The sequence below is a fragment of the Onychostoma macrolepis genome, chromosome 04, assembly GCF_012432095.1.
Source record: "Onychostoma macrolepis isolate SWU-2019 chromosome 04, ASM1243209v1, whole genome shotgun sequence".
Taxonomy (NCBI): domain Eukaryota; kingdom Metazoa; phylum Chordata; class Actinopteri; order Cypriniformes; family Cyprinidae; genus Onychostoma; species Onychostoma macrolepis.
Window position 1 is genome coordinate 34,714,814 of NC_081158.1, and position 22,998 is coordinate 34,737,811.

The following is a 22,998-nucleotide window of genomic DNA, read 5'->3' on the forward strand; positions in this document are numbered from 1 at the left end:
AGTTTACACTGTCTGTGTCTGAAGGGTTACTGTAACATGAAATAAACATAAAATGAACATACAAGCGGCGTTTATTAAACGGGTTTAAGCTAAACATTGGAGGTGTGGTATGTATTTATTTTAGGGTTAGGGTATATGTACGTGTTATATGTATTTTTCTAGGTTTGTAATTGTATCGGTTTTATCCTCACGTAGGCTATTTTTGAGGCGAATAATATATTTTGATCAGGCACGTTTGGGGACGCCAAATTCAGGGGTCCTATTATTGAAAACTATCAAGCGCCGTCATTTACAGACTAAACTTATGAATATTAACACAAGCACATGAGGTAAGACTGACATTTCATTCAAAACATATCAATGTTCATTTGACTGACAGAAAGTCTTTTTGTTTCTATCATTTCCGTCTGTTTGCGGCATAAACGTGTTTATATTTGACATATGAGCGGCCTCGAACAGCTAACGGCTAATGCTAATTCATAAACACTCAGTTAAAACATCAAATAGCTTCATTAAAATGATCGCATTTATGTTTTATATGAACTCTGCATATTATTAATTGAGATGACAGTGATAGAAAGTGTTTATCTGGTTTATTTGGCCGGCTTTTGTTAATGTAGATGTTGCTGATTGTTTTTATTTGATCGATGCGTTTGTTCCTTGTTTTTTTTTTTGGTTTTTTTTATTGAGAGTCTTTTATAGGTTATACAATGTAGGATACGTGTGTGTGAATGTGTTCTGGGAGTGTTTGTGTGTGGTTTGGCTTGTTTGAGCCTCCGAACGGAACCGGAACGTGGCTGTATTTGAGTCTACAGGTGCATGTATATCAGACGTCAGTTCTGCTCCTGCAGAGTCTAGTGTTAATGAACCACTAACTCATTAAACACACCTGAGCGTGATTGACAGGTGTGTTTGAGGAGTGACAGGTGCTGAGACCACCTGACCTGGACTATGGCAGTATTTCTGCGTTACATGTATGAAATAAACAAATCAAATAATCACGGCATGGCCAAAATGTGGGGTATACATATACAACCAGAGCAGACTGGGATGATATATCCCATAATGCAGGAGTACAGATTATCCAGAGTGACTGACATTTTTAATGAATCTGATTACAAGTGCAAATAAAAAGTATACAGTGTAATATTTTAAATGCAAAAGTTTGATTAAAAGTGTAACTTAAAAATAAAAATGTTTTAAGAAACAGTATGCTGTATACACAACAATGTTTTAATGAAAATTGTATATATTTTATTTTATTATATTTTTATTATTTACAGTATTATATTACAGTATAATTTTTCACTGCCAAATTGTTTTCAAAAAAGTATTCCATGGGCAAAATCTGAAGTGTGTCATATGCAACCTTTGCAAAATAAAATAAAAAAATGCTGTATAATATTCTTAATGCAAATTTAGTTTAAAAATGCAAAAAAAAAAATTAAAAACAGTATGCTGTATACAGTATTTCAATACGAATAATTTTTAAATCATGTGCCATATGCAAAATTTAATAAAATATTTTTGTAAACAGTATATTTTTCAATGCAAAATTTGATTAAAAATGCTAAATAATAATAATAAATAAAAAAGCAGTATACAGTGCAGTATGCAAAACACAACCCTTGACTCTATGTTTGTATTTATTAACAGATACGGTTTCATTTGTTTTATTGTTCTGTTTTGTTTTGCAGTAGCAGTATGCCTGCTGAGCGTAAGAAGTCCGTCAACATGGAGGAGAGAGAGACGGGCTCCGTCAGCAACAAGGACAGAGACGCAGACAGACCGGCCGCCACGTCTCGTGACAAGAGCAAAGACGAGACCAAGATGAGCGGGAAGAAGGACGGAGGCAAGACGGCGGACGATAAGAAGAGACGGGCTGAGGAGGACAAGAGGAAGAAGGAGGAGAAGGAGCGAAAGAAGAAAGAGGAGGAGAAGCAGAGGGCAGAGGAGGAGCAGAAGAAGAAAGAGGAGGAGGAGAAGAGACAGCAGGAGGAGCAGGAGAAGAAGCTCCTGGAGGAGGAGGCCAGGCGACAGAAAGAGGAAGAGGCTGCACAGCTCAAGTAAGAGGGCTGGACAATGTAGCACAGAGTTCTCTATATTTTTTCTGAAACACTAAAGGAACTTTTAAGGTCATATTTATTTAAAATCATATTTACCAATATAAATATATGAAATATAAAATATGACTAAACATGAAAAGTAGAAAGTTGTGGTTGTTGCAACAAGAAACCAAGTTCTTTGAAAAACATAATTTTCAATACAGCATTCTGATTAAAGTTCCAAGTTTTATTTGTTGTTATATTAAAAAAAAAAATAATAATAATTATGTTTATATATTTTTATGTTTTTTTTTTACACCAGTCAAAATTGTTAATTGAAAAAAATTAATTTTAACTGAAATAAAATTTAAAAATGTAATTCATCGAGTTCCCTAGGAAACATTTCTCATTTTCATTTGATTTATTATTTGATGTACTTGATGTATTAAAATAACTAAACCTAAAACTGAAATAAAAAGAAATAAAAGCTTTATAGACGTATAAAAAAAGACCTTATAAAAACGTCAGAAACAAACAAAAAACAAAACACTTTACCTAAATTAAAATAAAACAGAAAATATAAAAATAAAAACTAATTTCATCAAAATGTGCGGTTTTGCTTTGCAGGGTTATTATGGTTAATAACTAAAGCCATAATAAACATTTTATTACTTGAAATAAAATAAAGATTAACTAAAATAAAATAAAATATTTAAAAACTCCAAATTCATCTAATTCCGAGAAAATTGCATTTTCATTTAATTTTCCTTGATATACTAAAATAACAAAAACTGCAAAATAAAATAAAAAAATATTAAAACTAAATGGACATTGATAAAGCAAAAAACTGATAAAAATGACAAAAACACACAAACAATTCTAAAACTTCAACAAAAATTAAAATAAAAGCAGAAAAAATAAAAAACTTACTTCAGTTATTAATAAAAATATACCGTATTGACCCGAATATAAGACGATGTTTTTTTTCTTGGAAATACATCTGAAAAAACACATTCGCTGGTCGTCTTATATTCAGGGTCTAGACCCACAACAATAGGTGGCGCCAAATACACGTAAAACGAGCGTGCCAAGAAATAAGTAATGTAAAGTATGTTGTAATAATGTTAGAAGATCGTGACTGAAAACAAAAGAAAAAGAAAAGCTTACAGTGGCATGAGTCATGACTGATGGAACAAACTTCCTCTGTAAGTGATTTTAAAATCTAAGACAGTTGCCAGATTTGAAGACTACAATAATATTTCACTTCTACTGTTAATGAAATTTTGGCAGGCTACTATGAGATGGATAGCCTAAATGTTATATAATTCAGAGGGGCTACCTGTTGTATACATCAAAAAGTATATTTTTTAATGTGATTGGTACATTTTACAAGTATTTACCATACTTTCAAAACAAAAATTAAAATAGGAAAAAATATGCAATATGAAAATAATTTAAGAAAAAAACAATTTCTTAATAAAAACGCAAGTGTTTTTTTTTTTTTTTGGAAATAGCCTTTTTCCAAAAGGTACATCTTGAAAAAGGGGGGTCGTCTTATATTCGGGGCTACTAAAATAACTCTGATGCTTTGTAATCACAGTTTGTTGTTTGTGTCTCCTCAGGGAAAAGGAGGAGTCCGAGCAGCTTCAGCAGGAGGCGTGGGAGCGTCACCACAGCAGGAAGGAGCTGCGAGCGAAGAACCAGCACGTGCAGGAGACGCGTCCCGAGGAGGCCTTCTTCAGCCGCCTGGACTCCAGCCTGAAGAAGAACACGGCGTTCGTCAAGAAGCTCCGCACGCTCACGGAGCAGCAGCGCGGCTCGCTGTCGCAGGACTTCGACTCTCTCAACCTCAGCAAGTACATCGGCGAGGCCGTGAGCTCCATGGTGGAGGCCAAGCTGAAGATCTCAGACGTGGGCTGCGCCGTGCATCTCTGCTCCCTGTTCCACCAGCGCTACGTCGATTTCGCACCGCTTCTCCTCGCCGCCTGGAAGAGGCACTTCGAGGCCAGGAAGGAGGAGAAGTCGCCCAACGTGAGCAAACTGCGGACCGACCTGCGCTTCATCGCCGAGCTCACCATCGTGGGTCTGTTCACGGATAAAGAAGGGCTCTCGCTCATCTACGAGCAGCTGAAGAACATCATCAGCACCGACCGAGAGACGCACACTCATGTTTCCGTCATCATCAGCTTCTGCAAGCACTGCGGAGACGATATCGCCGGGCTGGTGCCGCGGAAGGTCAAGAACGCGGTGGAGAAGTTCGGCTTGTCCTTCCCTCCCAGTCAGATCATTAATGCGGAGAAACAGCAGCCGTTCCAGAACCTGCTGAGAGAATATTTCACCTCCCTCACCAAACACCTGAAGAAAGACCACCGAGAGCTGCAGAACATCGAGAGACAGAACAGGTCAGTCTGGATATGGTTCGCAGAAGTCTTCCATTTACACAATGTTAATAACTGTGGAAATTTGTCATAAATGTCTGTAAAAAGAGCAACTTACGATTCGATTTGATTTGATTATTCACGCTGCAAAATTCTGATTCCGATATAGTAAAACTACCTTCTAGAGGCCATAATTTCTGGACGGTTTTGTTCTGAATCTTTCATAGCGTTAAATGTGAGTTTCTAAGCATGTGTGCATCTTCTTTTATGTCATATATTTAATTAATGTATTCAGTAAGAATAATATGTCACAATCAGACTGTAAAATATATAAAAAAGTAATAAACAAAATAAGAACTAGTTGACAAGGCAGCATTTCTCTTTTTTTTTTTTTTTTTATTATATACGAAAATAACTAAAAATGAAATAAAGAATAAAATGTAGACATGTAAAAGAAAAAAAAAATACAATTGATAAAAACACCCAAGAAAATTACTAAAACTTTAGCTAAAATGAAAATATACAAATAAAAACTACTTCAAAATTTTTATTAGAAACTATTATAAAATAAAACTAATAAAAATGACAAAAACCCCCCAACAAAATGACCAAAACTTTCAAATTGAAATGAAAGCAGAAAATATGAAAATTAAATCTAATTAAAAATATGAATAAATCTGTAATAAAATTAAACTATTAAAAATATTGAAAACACTCAACAAAATGACTAAAACTTTAACTAACATGAAAACAGAAAATATAAAAATAAAGCTATAATAAAATAACACTGATATTTACACAGACTGTTTAATGAAGCTCATAACTGGCATAAATGTGTTTACTTAAATGTATCCCTATCTAATTCATTTATTTAAATCTTAATGAGTGAGTCAGTGATTCATTAACTCGATGATTCGTTCAGTCCAGCTGATCCCTTCAGAAAGTCGCTTCTGTCTTTATGTATGGGTTATTGAATTATTCACTCAACCGATTCATTCAAAAATGCAGATTCAGAAACAGTGCTGTGTGTTGCTCTGAGATGTGCTTCTGCTTCAGCTTTGGAATTATTTTCATAGTAATAATAATGTTTTGTGTCTCTGTGCAGGCGTATCCTGCACTCTAAAGGAGAGCTCAGCGAGGACAGACATAAGCAGTATGAGGAGTTTGCCACCTCCTATCAGAAGCTGCTGGCAAACACGCAAACGCTGGCCGATCTGCTGGACGAGAACATGCCTGAACTTCCTCAGGACAAAACCATCCAGGAAGGTGCGACAGTCGGCACGACTTCATCTGTGTGAGAGTTTGTCTTGGCATGCGTGTGATTTGTTGATTTGTGTGGCAGAACACGGTCCAGGCATCGATATCTTTACGCCGGGGAAGCCGGGAGAGTACGATCTGGATGGAGGGATCTGGGAGGACGAGGACGCGCGGAACTTCTACGAGAACATGGTGGATCTGAAGGCGTTTGTACCTGCGATCCTCTTCAAGGACAACGAGAAGGGCAGCCAAACCAGCAAAGGTACTGAATGCTTTCACTATTACTTATATACTGTCCAGGGCTCGCAAAATTTCAAAATCCCTGGTAGCCCTTCGGGCAGGTACTCTTCAGATTTTGGTAGCTCGAAAATTAATTAATAATTTTTTTTTTTTTTTTTTTTAAATATAGAAAATCAGATAGGAGTTTAAATGTCAATCAAAAATATTTTCAATACACAAATATCAACAAATATGAAGGAAGGAATCTTATTTCACTATTTACAGGGTATCTGCAGAATTTAAAAAAATTAATTTAAGGCAATTTATGACCCATTTTAAGAGCTGTACAAGTAAAATGAACACAGAATGAGCAGGGTTGGACAATGTCTATGGTAACATACAGTATTGAGCCATAAAATTACATGATTTACAGTTCAGATACAGGTTTTCACAAAAACAAAAATCTTATACAACAGTGTTTCAGGCTATAGACCAGGGGTGCCCAAACTCGGTCCTGGAGGGCCGGTGTCCTGCAGAGTTTCGCTCCAACTTGCCTCAACACACCTGCCGGGAAGTTTCTAGTATGCCTTGTAAGAGCTTGATTAGCTGGTTCAGGTGTGTCTAATTGGGGTTGGATCTAAACTCTGCCGGACACCGGCCCTCCAGGACCGAGTTTGGACACCCCTGCTATAGACCATTTTTATGAAAAGGGATAAATCAAGCATATCAATTATTATATTAATTTAAACGAATAAATATTACTGTCTTAATTGTTTAAATTTTTAGAAGGCATAACTTCTTTCTCATTTACAACTCTATGTGTTTGCTGCGTAAAAAGTTGATATTTGCATTGATCTGAGCATAAACAGTAAGAAAGGCTTATTGGAAATGCAAATTCATTCTCTGCCACGAGGTGGCGCTTTAGGAGCGCTGAAATATTGCGGTTTCCCCGGAAACGCTGTACACAAAGCAGCTCCGCGCTCATAAACGCAGCTTTATCAGGAATTATAGGTAATATGAAATTAAAATGCCAACCACACGTTTCTGAGGACAGTTGGTTCCCTTCAGATACATTCACATAAAGACATCCGCGTCACGTTTTGACTTGAAACATGCCGCGCTCATATTTATTCAATGACATCATTGCCTTTTGAAGTTTAATCCTGCCGTATCGCGACTCATGTCTTTCCGTCCCCAACTGTAAGACCTCTTGAAATTATAATTAAGACATTTTTTTATACCATTTAACGTATTTAAAACTTTTTATGGCCTTAAGTTTGATAACTCACTTTCAGAGTTAAGGACCCGCGGGAGATCTGTATTTAAGGAGCCCGTCGGGCAGGCGGTGATGCATTTTGGTAGCCCGACTGGAAAACACAATAGCCCCGGGACGTCGGGCTAGCGATTTTGCGAGCCCTGGACCCATAGTAGTTATTATTCTTTAGAATTAACCTTTATTTTTATATTAACATTTTTCCTTTTTAGTAATTGTTAGTAATTTCCTTTTGAATAGTTTGGGATTTTTTATTTTTTTTTAACAATTTTTATTGCTTTTATTTTCCTATTTAGCTTTTTTTATTTTATTTCAGTTGTAGTGATGTTAGTATCAGTGTTGTTTTAGTATCATTGAGATATCGATTATAGTTTTTATTAATATTAAAAATCAGTTTTTATTTTAGTTTTAAATTAGTTTTTTAATTTTAGTTAGTCATTTTGATTAATTTTATATTATTATAGGTTTTTTTATATATATATTTTGAATTATTGTTTATTTTATTTTATTTTTTTCATTGTAGTAAAATTTGCATTTATTTTGTTTGGTGTCTTTGTAATTTTTAGTAGTTTATGTTTATAGAGTTATTTATTTTTTTAAAGTATGTGAAACATTATGTGGTCTTTGTTGTTTGTGTGCAGAAGGACGAGAGGGAAACAGCACTGAGGAGTTGGAGATGGAGTTGGAAGTGCTGGACATCACTGATGACCCGATAGATCTGGACACAGCTGACGAGACTGAAAGTGAAGAACTGGCCAAAAAGATACTGGACGAGCAAGGTAAACATGCTTTCTCAATAAAACACACTGATCAATGCACCTCCAAAACCTCCAGAGGGCACTGAAAGGGAAGTGCGGGATCTTTCCAGCAGCCCGACTTTATCTGTATTTTTTGCTCTCTTTTTTATTTCACCCAGTGACTGTAATTCTTTATATGTGCAGATTGATTATCAAAAGTCAGTGTTTGAATTGTCATGTCATGTCGTGTGTGTGTGTGTACAGAGCAGGAGGATGAGGAGGCCAGCACCGGCTCTCATCTTAAACTCATCGTGGACGCTTTCATCCAGCAGCTCCCAAACTGCATCAACAGAGACCTGATTGACAAGGTAAAGAGTTAAAACACACAAAACACACACAATAATCATTTTAGTACTTCAACTTAAAACTTCTTTCAATTATAAGTTTTATTCTATTTTTTTAATTGAATACTTTTATTTTATTTCATGTTTAGATTTTAAGTTTTTATTTTAATTTTGTAATTTTGAGCTTTTATAATTTTTTATTTTTAGTTTAAAAATTAAATTTAAAATTAAATTTAAAATTAATTTTTTAAAGCTTTGCATAAAATATTTTGTTTATTTTCAGATTTTTTTTGTTTGTAATTTTGTTGTTTTGGTTATTAACATTTCTATTCATCTTTAATATAATATAATTTCAGTTTTAGTAAGTTTAGTACTTCAACATATATATATATATATATATATATAGATATATATTATTATTTTTATTTTATTTTATTTTATTTTCATTAAATACTTGTATTTTTCGTTAATGTTTTCATTTTATTTTAGTCATTTTGTTATGCTTTTATCATTGTAATGATTAAAAAACAAAAACTTATATTTATCTTAAATCTATTTATTTTCCACATCTAATTTTCATTTAAGATTAAGTTTTTAATTTATTATGTTTATATTATTTCAGCTTTATTTCAATTACCAATTTTTTTTTTTTTTTTTGGTCATATAGGGCTGATGGGTTGTTATGCTTGTTTTGTGTTCAAACCTGTTCCTTTGTGTTTTCAGGCTGCTATGGACTTCTGTATGAACATGAACACCAAGTCCAATCGCAGGAAGTTGGTTCGAGCTCTTTTCACGGTGCCCAGACAGAGGTGTGTGTGTGTGTGTGTTTACAGCATCTGTAGATGTGAACACTAGATGGAGCCAGAGCTCTTGAGTTTTCAGTCATTTGATTTTATCAAGTGTTCATTCAGATTTGAAGTGTGGCTGTGCATTAATAATTTTACATATGTGTGTGTCAGGCTGGATCTGTTGCCGTTCTACGCTCGTCTGGTGGCCACTCTGCACCCGTGTATGTCTGATGTAGCTGATGACCTCTGCTCAATGCTCAAAGGAGATTTCAGATTTCATGTGAGTGTGTTTCTCATCAGCTAAACGCTAACAGTCAGGATGCCCTAAAATGGGTCTGGGTCTGGAAGTCACCAGAAACCAGTTTCACACAAATACCACATGAAAGTGAGTGTGTTTGTGTGTTTCTTACAGATCAGAAAGAAGGACCAAATCAACATTGAGACCAAGAATAAGACGGTAAGGTTCATCGGGGAGTTGGCCAAGTTCAAGATGTTTTCCAAAACGGACACACTGCACTGCCTCAAGGTGAGCTGATGACCCCTAGAGTGTGCACTAGCTTCATTATGAAGTCCATACTAAAATTAAAAATGTAATGATAGCGGTCTCTGTTAATTTGATTTATTTTTATTTAGTTCAATACAGTGTAAATATTTTCTTTTTAATAACCATTAAAAATCATTTTTGGTCATTGAAATGAAGCTAAAATAAAATATAAATATTAGATGAAAAATGTCAACTTAAAAAAACTTTAAAACTAAATTAGAAATGTTAATAGAATTAATAAGAGAACTGAAAACTAAACAGACTAGCCAGGGTTTTTATAGTTACCTGTAACTAAAACAAAAACTAAATCTCAAACCATAAGAAAAACATTTGTTACTTGAAATAAAATTAAAATCTATATGTATTACTTATTTATTTTTACTTCAAATACTAAAATAATAAAAACAAATCATAGACATGAAAGACTATATAGGAAAAAAACAAATAATTACAAAAACATTTACTAAATTAAAGACGCAAACAGAAAATATAAAAATTAAAATATATTCAAAATATTAACAAATATAACAGTATCTCAGTGATACTAAAGTTACATTGGAACTAACTAATAAAAATAAATAACTTTAACTTGAAGTACTAAAATAACAAATTAAACTGAAATAAAAATTAATAAAACTATGTAGACATTAAAATAAACTAATAGAAATGACTAAAAACAACAAAATTACTGAAACTCTAATTAAAATTAAAATGATAACAGAAAATATAAAAATATCTTGAAAATATAAATAAAAACTATAATAATATCTTAATGATACTAAAATTACACTGGAACTAACTGATATATAAAATAATTTTAAATTGAAGTACTAAATAAATGAAATAAAAAGATATTAAAGATTTTTTTTTTAATTACTAAAAGTTTTTTTTACAAAAAATGTAAACAAACTGAAAATATAAAAAAAACCCTGCAAATATTATAATGAAATTAATTTTTAATACACTAATAGTATATCAGTAATACTAAAATAGCACTGGTTCAGTAGCATTTTAGCTTTGCTGTGATATTAAAGTTCATGTGCTGATTATAACATTGACTGCTGAAACTTTGATATCATCATATCCTCAATACAGACATTTATTCCAGAATCTCTAATGCTCTGTGTGCGTGTGTGTGTGTGTGTGTGTGTGTGTGTCTGTGACTGTGCAGATGCTGCTGTCTGATTTCTCTCACCATCATATCGAGATGGCCTGCACACTGCTGGAGACGTGTGGACGCTTTCTCTTCCGCTCACCAGAATCTCACCTGCGCACGAGCGTCTTACTGGTCCGTCCTCACACAAACAGACACGCAAACATGCAAACCTGCAGCCGCCCTCTTCATGCTGTTGATCATGTGTGTGTTCACAGGAGCAAATGATGCGTAAGAAACAGGCTCAGCATCTGGACGTGCGTTACGTGACAATGGTGGAGAACGCCTATTACTACTGCAACCCGCCGCCGATGGAGAAGACGGTCCGCAGGAAGAGGCCGCCGCTGCAGGAGTACATCCGCAAACTCCTCTACAAAGACCTGTCCAAGGTCACCACTGAGAAGGTGTGTCACGTATGCGGTGGACGCAGGGGTACCGCATTTATTTTGTGGCCCACATCATGCTAAATATGAAAATATATTTATTATAATTTGTGGCCAAAAGAAGCGTGAACATTAAGCAGTGTGATTGTCAATTTTGTCACTCCTGACATTCAGCAGTGTATGTGGTCATATATATATATAATTTTTTAATTAGTCTATACATTATATAAACAAATTTTACATATAAATGTTAAATTATATTACAATGTATTAAATATAAAAATACTGCAATATCTAATATATTATGAAAAAAATATTAAATACTTTAAAAACACATTAAAAACATTAATATATTATAAAAATATATTAAAATACACATTTTATTATGCATTATTATAAAAGTGTCATGTTTAATAATTGTGTGTGTGTGTGTTATACTTTTATATATAGTAAAAGTATAAATACATATATAGTAGGAAAAACATCAAAAAGCATAAATATAAAATGTATATGAAATGTGTATCTTATTATTAAATAGTATTATTAAAGTATCTATTATTTAAAAATTGTGTGTGTGTGTGTATAGTAAAATATAAATAAACTGAAAAATTATAATATATAACTATTTATTTATAAAATGTACATCATTTAAATAAGTGTTTGTATTATATTTATTTTAGGCTGTTCCCAATCGACAAAGTCACAAAAAAACAAGCAAAATACTGGAGGAGTGCATTTAGCTTTACTTGTGTGTAAACTCAGTTTTGTTGTCTGTAGGTGTTGAGGCAGATGAGGAAGGTGCCCTGGCAAGATCCTGAAGTGAAGAGTTACCTGATCTGCTGTATGATCAACATCTGGAACGTCAAGTACAACAGCATCCACTGCGTGGCCAACCTGCTGGCCGGACTGGTGGCGTATCAGGAGGACGTGGGCATTCATGTGGTGGACGGCGTGCTGGAGGACATCCGCCTCGGCATGGAGGTGTGTGTGTGTGTGTGTGCGCATGTTTACAACCCATTACTTGATTGCATTAGTTCTGGTCAAGTCACATTTATTTCTATAGCACTTTATGCAATACAGATTGTTTCAAAGCAGCTTCACAGTAATAAACAGGAAAATTATCATATTGCAGAAACATCATTAATTACAGAACATTAACATTATTATTACAGAAAAAAATTACTGTAAAGCAGCTCTAAAAAGACAATAGTGCCATTATTCAGACCAATTCAGTTCAATGTTGATCAAATATTTAGTCCTAATATAAGATTTCAAGTCATTATTTTCGTTCCAATTAAACACATTAAGTAAATGCATTAACTCTTAATTACAGAAATGTATCACTTTTAATCATATATACACTACCAGTCAAAAGTTTTTAAATATTACAATTTTTTAAGTCTCTTCTCCTCAGGCTTTAAAGTGAAGCGGTGCATAGAGCACAGTCAAAGTCGTTCAACCATTCTCTCTGAAAACTACGCCGCCTTTTCGGCTGCTGGGTCAACATTCCCCACGTGATCGCTATCACCAGCAACATTATTTGTAACTTTAGGTGGTTTACAAAAGAAATCTGTTTCCTTTTATTTTCTCTCTTCTTCAGCCCTTTGCATTTCCTGCAGTAGTTAGCTCCCGGTCACCTGACAGCGGAAAGCAGTGACTGAGTGATTGACAGCTAATATTAAACAATCTGAAATCTGCATTAAATTTAAGAACGTAAAGATGAAGTTACGTAACGTTTGATAGAACGGCAGACCGGTCACCGTATCAGCACACAGAAGGCACATAACTGTAAACGTTTTTTTTTTGAAAGTACAAGTCAGAATCAAAAAGTAACTATCTAATGCAATTCAAATGCTTGGATTAGAGATTTCTCTGCTTTAGATGTTGATGTGTGTTTGGTTCTCAGGTGAACCAGCCCAAGTTTAACCAGCGGAGGATCAGCAGCGCTAAGTTTCTGGGTGAGCTGTATAACTACCGTATGGTGGAGTCTGCCGTTATCTTCCGCACGCTCTTCTCCTTCACCTCGTTCGGCGTGAACACAGACGGCTCTCCCAGCCCGCTGGACCCCCCCGAGCACCTGTTCCGCATCCGCTTGGTCTGCACCCTGCTGGACACCTGCGGACAGTACTTCGACCGCGGCTCCAGCAAGAAGAAGCTCGACTGCTTCCTCATTTACTTCCAGGTGAGCGTTTGCCTTTGGACCAGCCAATCACAGACGGATGATCGTGTGCGAGGTCTCCTGTGATTGGTGGTAAAACCTGGGCTGTCAATAGAATAAAGTCATAAATGTTGGCATCATTCTGAGCTCATAGATGATATTTCATAATTGAATTTCAGCGATAATTAAATTCCACCATACTAAAATAGTATTTGACAGTAATATTGTAAAAATATGATAAAATATATTAAAATTATTATTGAAAGTTATATATCACAATATGTAATTATAAAATTAAATATATTGTATTATATAATTATATATTAATATAATGTTATGTAATACTAGATTGTATAAATGTGTTTTTGTAAATTTTTTCATATTTTAAAAAATAACACAGTGACAGCAAATGAGTTTTCTTCAATCTGAATGTATTTTTTTATCATATATATTATTATATATATATTAACATTCCTTTGAAGCAATGTCTGTATCATAACTTGCCTCCCAAAAATAATTATAAAAATTAAAACAAAAAATATTATGTTTGCATAATGAAATTGAAGCCTATTTTTAGGTACATGTAGTAATTTATTTTGCATTGTGACATTATTATTATTATGGCAATTAAACACATTAAGTAAATGCATTAACTCTTAATTACACAAATGTATCATTGTTAATCATATATGATTTGGTGCTCAAATATGATCTATTATTGGTGCTCAGTTATTAATAATGGTTCTTATTATCAATGTTAAAGTTTGTGCTGCTTCATATTTTTGTGGAAACCGTGATATTTATTTTTTCACAATTTATAATATTTCACAATTTTACTGTTTTTACTGTATTTTGATCAAATAAATGCAGCCTTGAAAAGCAGAAGAGGCTTCCTTCAAAAACATAAAAAACTCAAATTATTCCAGACTACATATATTATGTTCAGCGCCGTGAAACGCTGTTTATTTGCGTGTGTTTTAGAGGTACGTCTGGTGGAAGAAGAGTCTGGATGTGTGGACTAAAGATCAGCCGTTCCCCATCGACATCGAGTACATGATCACAGACACGCTGGAGATGCTGCGGCCCAAAATGAAGCTGTGCTCGTCTCTGGATGAGGCCTGTGCTCAAGTCACACAGCTAGAGAGAGAGTTCCTCGTCAAACTCGGTAAAACACTCGTCTGAGACTGAGTCTGTGTCTGTGTCTGTGTCTGTGTCTGTGTGTGTCTGTGTCTGTGTGTCTGTGTCTGTGTCTGTGTGTCTGTGTGTGTGTGTCTGTGTGTGTCTGTGTCTGTGTGTGTGTGTGTCTGTGTGTGTGTCTGTGTGTGTGTCTGTGTGTGTGTGTGTCTGTGTGTGTGTCTGTGTGTGTGTCTGTGTGTGTGTCTGTGTGTGTGTCTGTGTGTGTGTGTGTGTGTGTGTGTGTGTGTGTGTGTGTGTGTGTCTGTGTGTCTGTGTGTGTGTCTGTGTCTGTGTGTGTGTGTGTGTGTGTGTGTGTGTGTGTTAGGGGTCCATGGTATGGCCAGAATCGTACAGTATGAGCATTTTATGTCATATTAACTGTATATATCAATATAATTAGTACTGATGGAAATTGTGTATTGCATGAGGTAATGAGTGTTTTTGATAATCAGTGAATGAAGTACTTTACTTTGCTTCATCAGTTGATTAGCTTCCTTTTATTTCACAAAATATCAGTTGACTCATATATGTTTCAGTGTTATTTTTGTTTAGATACTATTGTAGTTTTTTTAGTAGTATATATATATATATATATATATATATTGGTTTTCATTTTAATTTGTTTAATTTTTATTAATGTAGTTATGTGTTTTTGACAATTATTAGTTTTATTATATTTTCTGTACTTTTTATACTTGTATATATTTTATTTATATTGTGTTATGTAGATTTATTTTATTTTAGTTTTAGCTCTGTTTAATTTTCTAAATTTAAGTTTAATCAAAATTAGTTTGATTTGTAATTTTGTTTTGTGCTTTTGTCATTTTTTTAATATTAGTGTTTAGGTTTAATATATCTTTATTTAATTTTTAGTCATAGTTCGGTTTTAAATGTTGCTTCTAATTTAATTTTCTTTTTAATTTTTAATAACTGTTGTTGTTGTGTTATATTAGTATGTTGATTTCATTTATTTTTGTTTCAGTTTTAAATTTGAGTTTAATTAAAAGTGGTAAGTGATGATTTTTTTTTTTTTTTTTGTATTTAAGTAATTTGTTTGTGCTTTTGTCAGTTTATTTTTTATATTAGCATTTAGGTTTAATTTATTTTTAATTTGTTTTTCAATTTTAGTTCTGTTTTCAAGTAGTAATTTTAGTGTTTCAATTTGATTTCAAGGCAATATTTCTATATTTTTGTTTAGTTTAATTTTTATTTTATTTATTTAACAGAAATGTTTTAATAGTTTGACTGTTAGTTTATGATAATTCATAACAAATGAATCAATCAGTCTGACGTCAGTACAAAAGCAGTTCAACATTTTAAAAAGGAGGAGGGTTTACAACTAAAGGCTCAACCTAAACTAATATTATGAAACAGAACAAATTATAATATTATAAAACAGTTCAGATTTTAGATTGATATTCACTGTTGGACAGTGGAGCAGACTGATTAAATAACCGAGTGCTAGTGTGTTTTATGCAGTGTTTTGCTGAAGTCTTCAAGGCCAAATGTGGCCATATTTGAGGAAACACCCACATACCGTCACACCGCCCAGCCCTAATGTGTGTGTGTGTGTGTGTGTGTGTGTGTGTGCAATCGTTCTTCTAGTTGTTCCACTCATGTTTCTGCTCTCCCCGTCGAGCAGCATTCCTCACACACTGGTATGTTTTAATGCATTCGGTCATTGACGCTTCATGCCTGACGTGTGCTGAGAGAAAGACACACATTCCTGCGGCGAGTGTAAGAGTATCAGTATTAAAGCAGCTCAGACCCAGAATAGCTCTTCAGGAATGCTGTCGTGTGTGTGTGTGTGTCTGTCATCCGGCTGGTTTTAAACTACAATCGTTCTGTAGTGCCGGTTTATTTTTATCCCTTGTGGTCTGGTTTGGTCAGTAACAGCATTCCTGTGTGTGTGTCCAGGCCTGGAGAAAGACGGCCGCTCCTCCAGCGCCATGGGCGAGAACGAGCCTCTGGATGAGGAGGATGATGATGATGAAGACGAGGGAGGAGCGGAGACCGAGGAGCAGTCTGGAAACGAGAGCGAGATGAATGAACCCGAGGAGGAGGTGACTGTTTTTCAGACGTGTGATTGACAGCTGTAAACTCCGCCTCCTCTCTCATACATATAGTTGGAGAAAAACACACACCAGCATGAGTCACTACAAAATCAAAATGAAATTCATTTGCAAATTAAAAAATCACCACTTGAACTTTATAGATTTTTCACATTTTGGATTTTTTTTGGTTATATTTGGTAAAAAATAATTTGACCAAATTACAATCATTCGCGCACACACACACACACACACACATATAATATTATTATTATTATATTAATTATATATATATATTATACATTTTATATATAACATTATACATTTAATTTAAATTCTGTACATAAAATTATAAGTTTTATATAAAAACATATTTACTAATTCAATTAATGTTTCTCAGAAAAATGCCAAGTGCCAAAAGGTACAAATTACTTTACTTTGATAAAACCACTTTTGTTCATTTATAAATAAAAAATACACACACAAATATAAACATAAAAAATTGCTATTCAGATATATATATATATATATATATATATATATATATATATATATATATATATATATATATATATATATATATTAATATTAATATTAATTTTGTATATAATTTTTTCAAATTCAATTAATGATATAACTTTTTAAATCAATTTAATATTACATTTAAAAAAATACTTTTATATTAGCACTTATGATCATTTATAAATAAATCGCACACAAACACATTTTATACACGTATTTTAAACATTAAACTTTTTTTTTCTGTTGTCTTATGATAAATGTGCTTTAAAACAAAAAAGATTGTTTAAAGAGTGTATAGAGACAAGATGGATTTAACATTTATACATAATTTAATCAGCTAAACCATGTGTTTTGTCGCGCACTTGTTCAGGAGGGCTCAGACAACGAGGAAGAGGAGCGTGAGGAGGAAGAGGAGAACACCGACTATCTGACCGACTCCAACAAAGAGAACGAAACGGATGAGGAGAATAACGTGAGTGTGCCGTCGGGCTGAGGCGGGTGTTTGGCGGTTTCTCTGAGCTCTGAGTTAACGCTGATGTTTGTGTTGGTCAGGAGGTCACTATCCGCGGCGGAGGACTCAAACACGTGGCGTGTGCCGAGGACGAGGACTTCATCCAGGCGCTGGACAAAATGATGCTGGAAAACCTGCAGGTGCACAAACACTCTCTAAACCGCTGTGCTTTAGCTCCTGTACATCCAAAACTGACCCTCTTTACTTTCTTAATCTTAAAATGTGTAGCTTTATGGCTTTTAGTCCACGTCTGGATACTGTAAAGTCACATATGTGCTAGTGTAGTGCTGGAAGTATGCTTTTATTTTATAAAGCTACACTAGAAAAGTAGTCAGTAGCACTTGTGTGCTCTATTCCAAGTCATATGGTCTATTTTTATGATACTTCAATGGTGTATTTTTGTCAGTTTTGGGGTTTAAAAGCAGTAGTCACTATGACCACTTTAAATGGAAAACAGCTGCTTCAAAATTTTCTACTATAAACCACAAAAAAATAACAGCATTCAAGTTTGAAACAACATGAGGAGGAATAAAGACTATCGGCTTGAATATTTATATCTATATTTGTAGCTGTGCAGTGAGAAATTATGCACAATTTAATAATTTAATAATTCAGGGACAATGGTGCAAATAAAATACATTTAAAAAAAAAATGTTTTTGACGTTCCAAAAGTAAACAGATTATTGTTTTACAACAAAATACGATTTCAGTCTTTCTACTTTAAAATTTTGTGTTACTTGCCAATTCTTTGTAATTATCTGTGAAATTTACTAGATGTTTTCAACAATTAATCTGTATTAATCTTAACAATTACGTTAATAATTAAAATAATTTATTAATTAAAATGATTTAAAAATATATTCTATTTTTTTAATTATTTTAAAATAAAATCCAGTTTATTTAAATATTAAATAAATTACAAAATTATAAAGCACATTCAATTCCTTGTTTAAATAATTTTATTGTTTTTGTTTCTTTTTTTGCTACTTGGTGCAAAATAAAATAAATGTAATTAAACATTTTATTTAATTATAAATTAGTGCAAAGTAATAAAAAATAAGTACTTTCTTATAGCTTAATACCTCAATAATGACATGCATGATCTTTAAGAATAAAATGTATTTATTTAATTAAAAATGTAATTCAATGCACATAAAATTTTAAATAAGTTGCGAAACTAATTTTATTAAAATGTAAAGAAATTAGCAAGAAATGTAATATATGCACTATATATTCCAGCTTCGTATCTGAGTTCTAATATCTTTGTGTGTGTGTGTGTGTGTGTGTGTGTGAGCAGCAGCGCAGTGGAGAGGCAGTGAAGGTGCATCAGCTGGATGTGGCCATACCCCTGCAGTTAAAGAGCCAGCTGAAGAAAAGCCCCGCCCCCTCCTGCACCGCAGACGCAGACGCAGACATTAGCGACACCATGCAGTTCGTCATGCTCACGCGCAAGGGCAACAAACAGCAGGTACAGCGTGTGTGTGTGTGTGTGTGTTGGAATGGTCCAGGTCTGCAGGGTGTGTTCAGGATGTGGCTTAGGGAGTGTAAACTACAACACACACACACACACACACACACACACACAGCGTCTTTGTTTTCATTCTGCTGGTGTCTCAGCGACCCAGTTTAACCCTTCACAGTCTTTCAGAAACTTGTTTTCTTTGTCTCTCTCACTACATCTGTATTGCCAGAGTGTTTTTAACATGTAGCTGTGTGCAATGAGAAATTGTGCTGAAAAGGTAACAACTCCTGGTGGAATGACCTGCCCAACTCAATCCGAGTCCTTAGCCATCTTCAAGACTCGACTAAAAACACATCTCTTCCATCTTTATTTGACCCTCCAACTCTAGCACTCTCTATTCTAATTCTATTCTTAAAAAAAAAAAAAAAATAAAACTAACCCTAGCTTATCTAATCATTTTGTATTCTATCTGTTTTCTTTATATTATATAATAATAATAAATAAACCTTGCTACGTGTATTTTGTTAAGTTAACTGAGACTCGTCACAGCACTTGCATATTGCTTTTTTGTTGATTTTGATTGCTTCTATTGTCCTCATTTGTAAGTCTCTTTGGTATTAAAAAAGCGTCTGCTAAATGTAAATTTAAATATAATAACAATTGTACAAGTGACGTATTAATATCTACAATTAGTATGTAAAATAAATTTAATTAGTTTAACATTTAGTAAAAGTGCAAAATATTTTTTTACTTTTTTTTTATGTGATCTTTAAGAATAATTTAATATTGATTATTTATTAATTTAATTAATTAAAATGCAAGTAAATTCTAAAATTGTCCAGAATAAATGTAAATAAAATTAATAAGTTTAAAAGAATTATTAAATGATTTAAACAAGGAATTAAGCTAGGAGTATTTTAACTAAAAACAAGGACACATATTGCCTTTAATTCCTTTTATAAATAACGTCATAATTTTTGTTACTTTTTGATGCTTTCTTAGAGCCAAGTAAAATAATTAAATTAATTAAATAATTTATTTGTGATATTTGTATATTTTTTTTGTTAAAGAATCACACTTTATTATAGCTTAAAATCTTCTGTTCATCCACAGAAATTATATGCAAGATCTTAAATAAAATTAATTAAAAATGTAATTCAATGATCAATTATTGCATAAAATAAAATGTAATATAAAAAATAAATATTTAAACAAGTAATTAAAGGTGATATTTGTCCTTTGTTAAAATAAGTTTTCATATACTTCCTTATTTTAATATCTTAGTTTATCCACAGAAATAACGTGTCTTTAAGAATAACATTTTAAATGTAAATTTTATTCCAATTTATTTTTTGCTAAGAAAGTGGTAAAAAATAATAAAATGATTTAAATAATGAATTAAAGGTGATCGTTGTCATTTGATTGTTAAATAGTTTAATGTTTCTGTGATCTGATGAGGAACCTCTCTGTGTGTAGTTTAAGATCCTGAACGTGCCGCTGTCGTCTCATCTGGCGGCGAATCACTTCAACCAGCAGCAGGCGGAGCAGGAGGAGCGCATGCGCATGAAGAAGCTGACGCTGGACATCAACGAGCGGCAGGAGCAGGAGGACTATCAGGGTGAGTCGCTGACGCAGCTTTCTCAGGCCCTGTTAAAGCAAAAGTTATGCGTTTTAAAACGAAAACGCTGTAGTGTAGACAGGGCCTCGGTGTGTCACAGCTGCTGATCGAGCATCTGCTCGTGTGTGCTTTCAGAGATGATGCAGTCGCTCGCTCAGAGACCCGCTCCCGCAAACACCAACAGAGAGCGCAGGCCACGCTACCAGCACCCCAAAGGAGCGCCCAACGCAGACCTCATCTTCAAGACCGGCGGCAGGTCAGACTCACACACACACACACACACACACGTCTGGTTTGCTATCCTTGTGGGGACTCTCCATAGGCGTAATGGTTTTTCTACTGTACAGACCGTATATTCTATTGTCCTACACCAACTCTACACCTAAACCTACCCCTTACAGGAGACTACAGGCATTTTTAGATTTTCAAAAACTTGATTCTGTGTGATTTATTAGCTTGTTTACCCGTGACACGAGTCCCCATGAGTCTGTGTGTATTCAGGTTTAAGTCCCCACCTGAATAGAAAAACAGGTACACACACACACACACACACACACACTCACTCTCTCACACACTCACTCACACAGGAGCTCATCCATCTGTCTAATGACCACAGAAATCAACAAAACGCTCAAATATTATAAGCAAAAACCCACAACTAGGGATGCACTATTAAAACCAAAATCATGATATGACTTCTCAAATCATTTTATTTTACTGTCAAATATAACAATAGTAATAATTATTATTTTGTTTAACATTTTCATTAGTAATATTAATATTGATATTTTATTTATTTTTACTTATATTTAAAACCTTTATAAAAATGCATTTAACTATTATTATCATTATTATTATTATATATTAGTATGAATTATATAGTACTATTAAATTATTTTATTTATTGTTTTTATTTTATTATATATTGTATTTATTGTATTTTATTATTCTTCTACAAATAAATAACAACTTTTATTTTATCATTTTATTCATTATTTTATACTATTATTTTATAGTAATATTGATATGTAATCAACATTTTCGTCCAAATTGTGCAGCCCTACAAACAAGCACAAAAAAACCTTTATTTAAAAAAAAAATAAAATTGTACTTGCAAGTTTGATCTATAAAAACAATTAAATTAGTAAATAATAAAATCACTATTACATTTTGTGCAACCTAGATCAACTCACTGACCCCTGACCTTTGACCCTGTGCACTGCAGGAGACGCTGATGATGTCAGACTGAGCAAACGACGAGTCAAAGACAGCAAGAGAGACATGGAGAGATGGACAGCGGTGCTGCTCTGGGACGGAGACACACCCACCTGACTGCAGCGTCACCACGGCAACCAGACGAGCCGCATCAGCTGGTGGACACGGATGGGAACGCGCGCACACACACACACACACACACACATATATATATGCGAGACTGAAATGTCTCTGCATTGACACACACACACACACAATGCGGAGGTGGTTTTATTGTGTCAGGTACAGTTTGATGGTTCGATAGCGAGCGAACCGAGACTCTAACGGAGGAAAACTCAGTGTTTTTGTTCTTCAGACAAACTTTGGGACGTGTTCTGTTCTTTCTCCTGCTGTTTATTCTCTTTAACCTCAGCCGGTCCGCAGCGACCGATCCTGAGTGAGACGTGCATGGGCTGAACGCAGCTGTAAACCTGTTCGCTGTTGCAGTAAAGTGACTTCCTGTGACCGTGAGAATGTCTCTCTTTGTGTCTGTGCTCTCAAACACACTCACCAGCTTGTTTTACAGCCGTCGCGAGTCGCTAACTAGTGCAGCTGATCAGAATGCAGTCGAACCGGACGCCTGTGGGTGAACAGGTAAGATCTAACCGAGGTTTCTGGTGATACGCTTGAGCCGAACGACACCAGGAAACGGGAACATCTGTTTCAAGCATCTTTAAAGTCACAAATTTGATGAAGAACTTAAATCGCCAACGGAGGTTTGTTTCAGTACTAGATTTGCAGCTCATTCTGTCCAGACACATTATTAAAACTCATAAAACCACAACATGATTAAATTCAGGTTGACAAAATAATGTACTTTAAATATTACTGTAATGAGACATTAGGGATTTAATTGTCATTAAAAATATTTTTCAATGCAAAAAAGTATTTTCTTCCTAAATTTCTTAATGCATAGATTTTGTGAGATCCACCTTTCTGCAGTTTTTCATTTAGTTCTCTGTTCTGTGTTTTTTGTTTGTATTGTGCTTTGAATTTGTGATTTTTTTTTTTTTCTTCTAGTCTTTTCATTGACTTGGTTGATTAAATGTCTTTGTCAAACTTGAATGTTTGTGAAGTCCCTATTTTGCATCTCCAAACTAACATTCGGTTGCAACTGAACATCTT

At 34.0% G+C, this 22,998-nt stretch overlaps 1 protein-coding gene across 1 annotated transcript; it reads left to right on the top strand.

Annotated features, from left to right (window-relative positions):
- The first annotated feature begins 204 nt into the window (after positions 1-204).
- On the top strand, positions 205-22,879 carry upf2 (UPF2 regulator of nonsense mediated mRNA decay). The gene is made up of 22 exons (XM_058773325.1): positions 205-329; positions 1,698-2,066; positions 3,668-4,447; positions 5,529-5,689; positions 5,766-5,942; positions 7,814-7,951; positions 8,174-8,277; positions 8,977-9,062; positions 9,213-9,321; positions 9,454-9,567; positions 10,757-10,873; positions 10,957-11,142; positions 11,899-12,102; positions 13,028-13,303; positions 14,261-14,444; positions 16,373-16,518; positions 17,399-17,500; positions 17,581-17,679; positions 18,837-19,007; positions 20,478-20,619; positions 20,755-20,875; positions 21,845-22,879. Exons 1-22 carry the CDS (start codon positions 325-327, stop codon positions 21,852-21,854), a joined length of 3,801 nt encoding a protein of 1,266 aa, XP_058629308.1. The 5' UTR covers positions 205-324; the 3' UTR covers positions 21,855-22,879.
- The last annotated feature ends 119 nt before the right edge of the window (positions 22,880-22,998 follow it).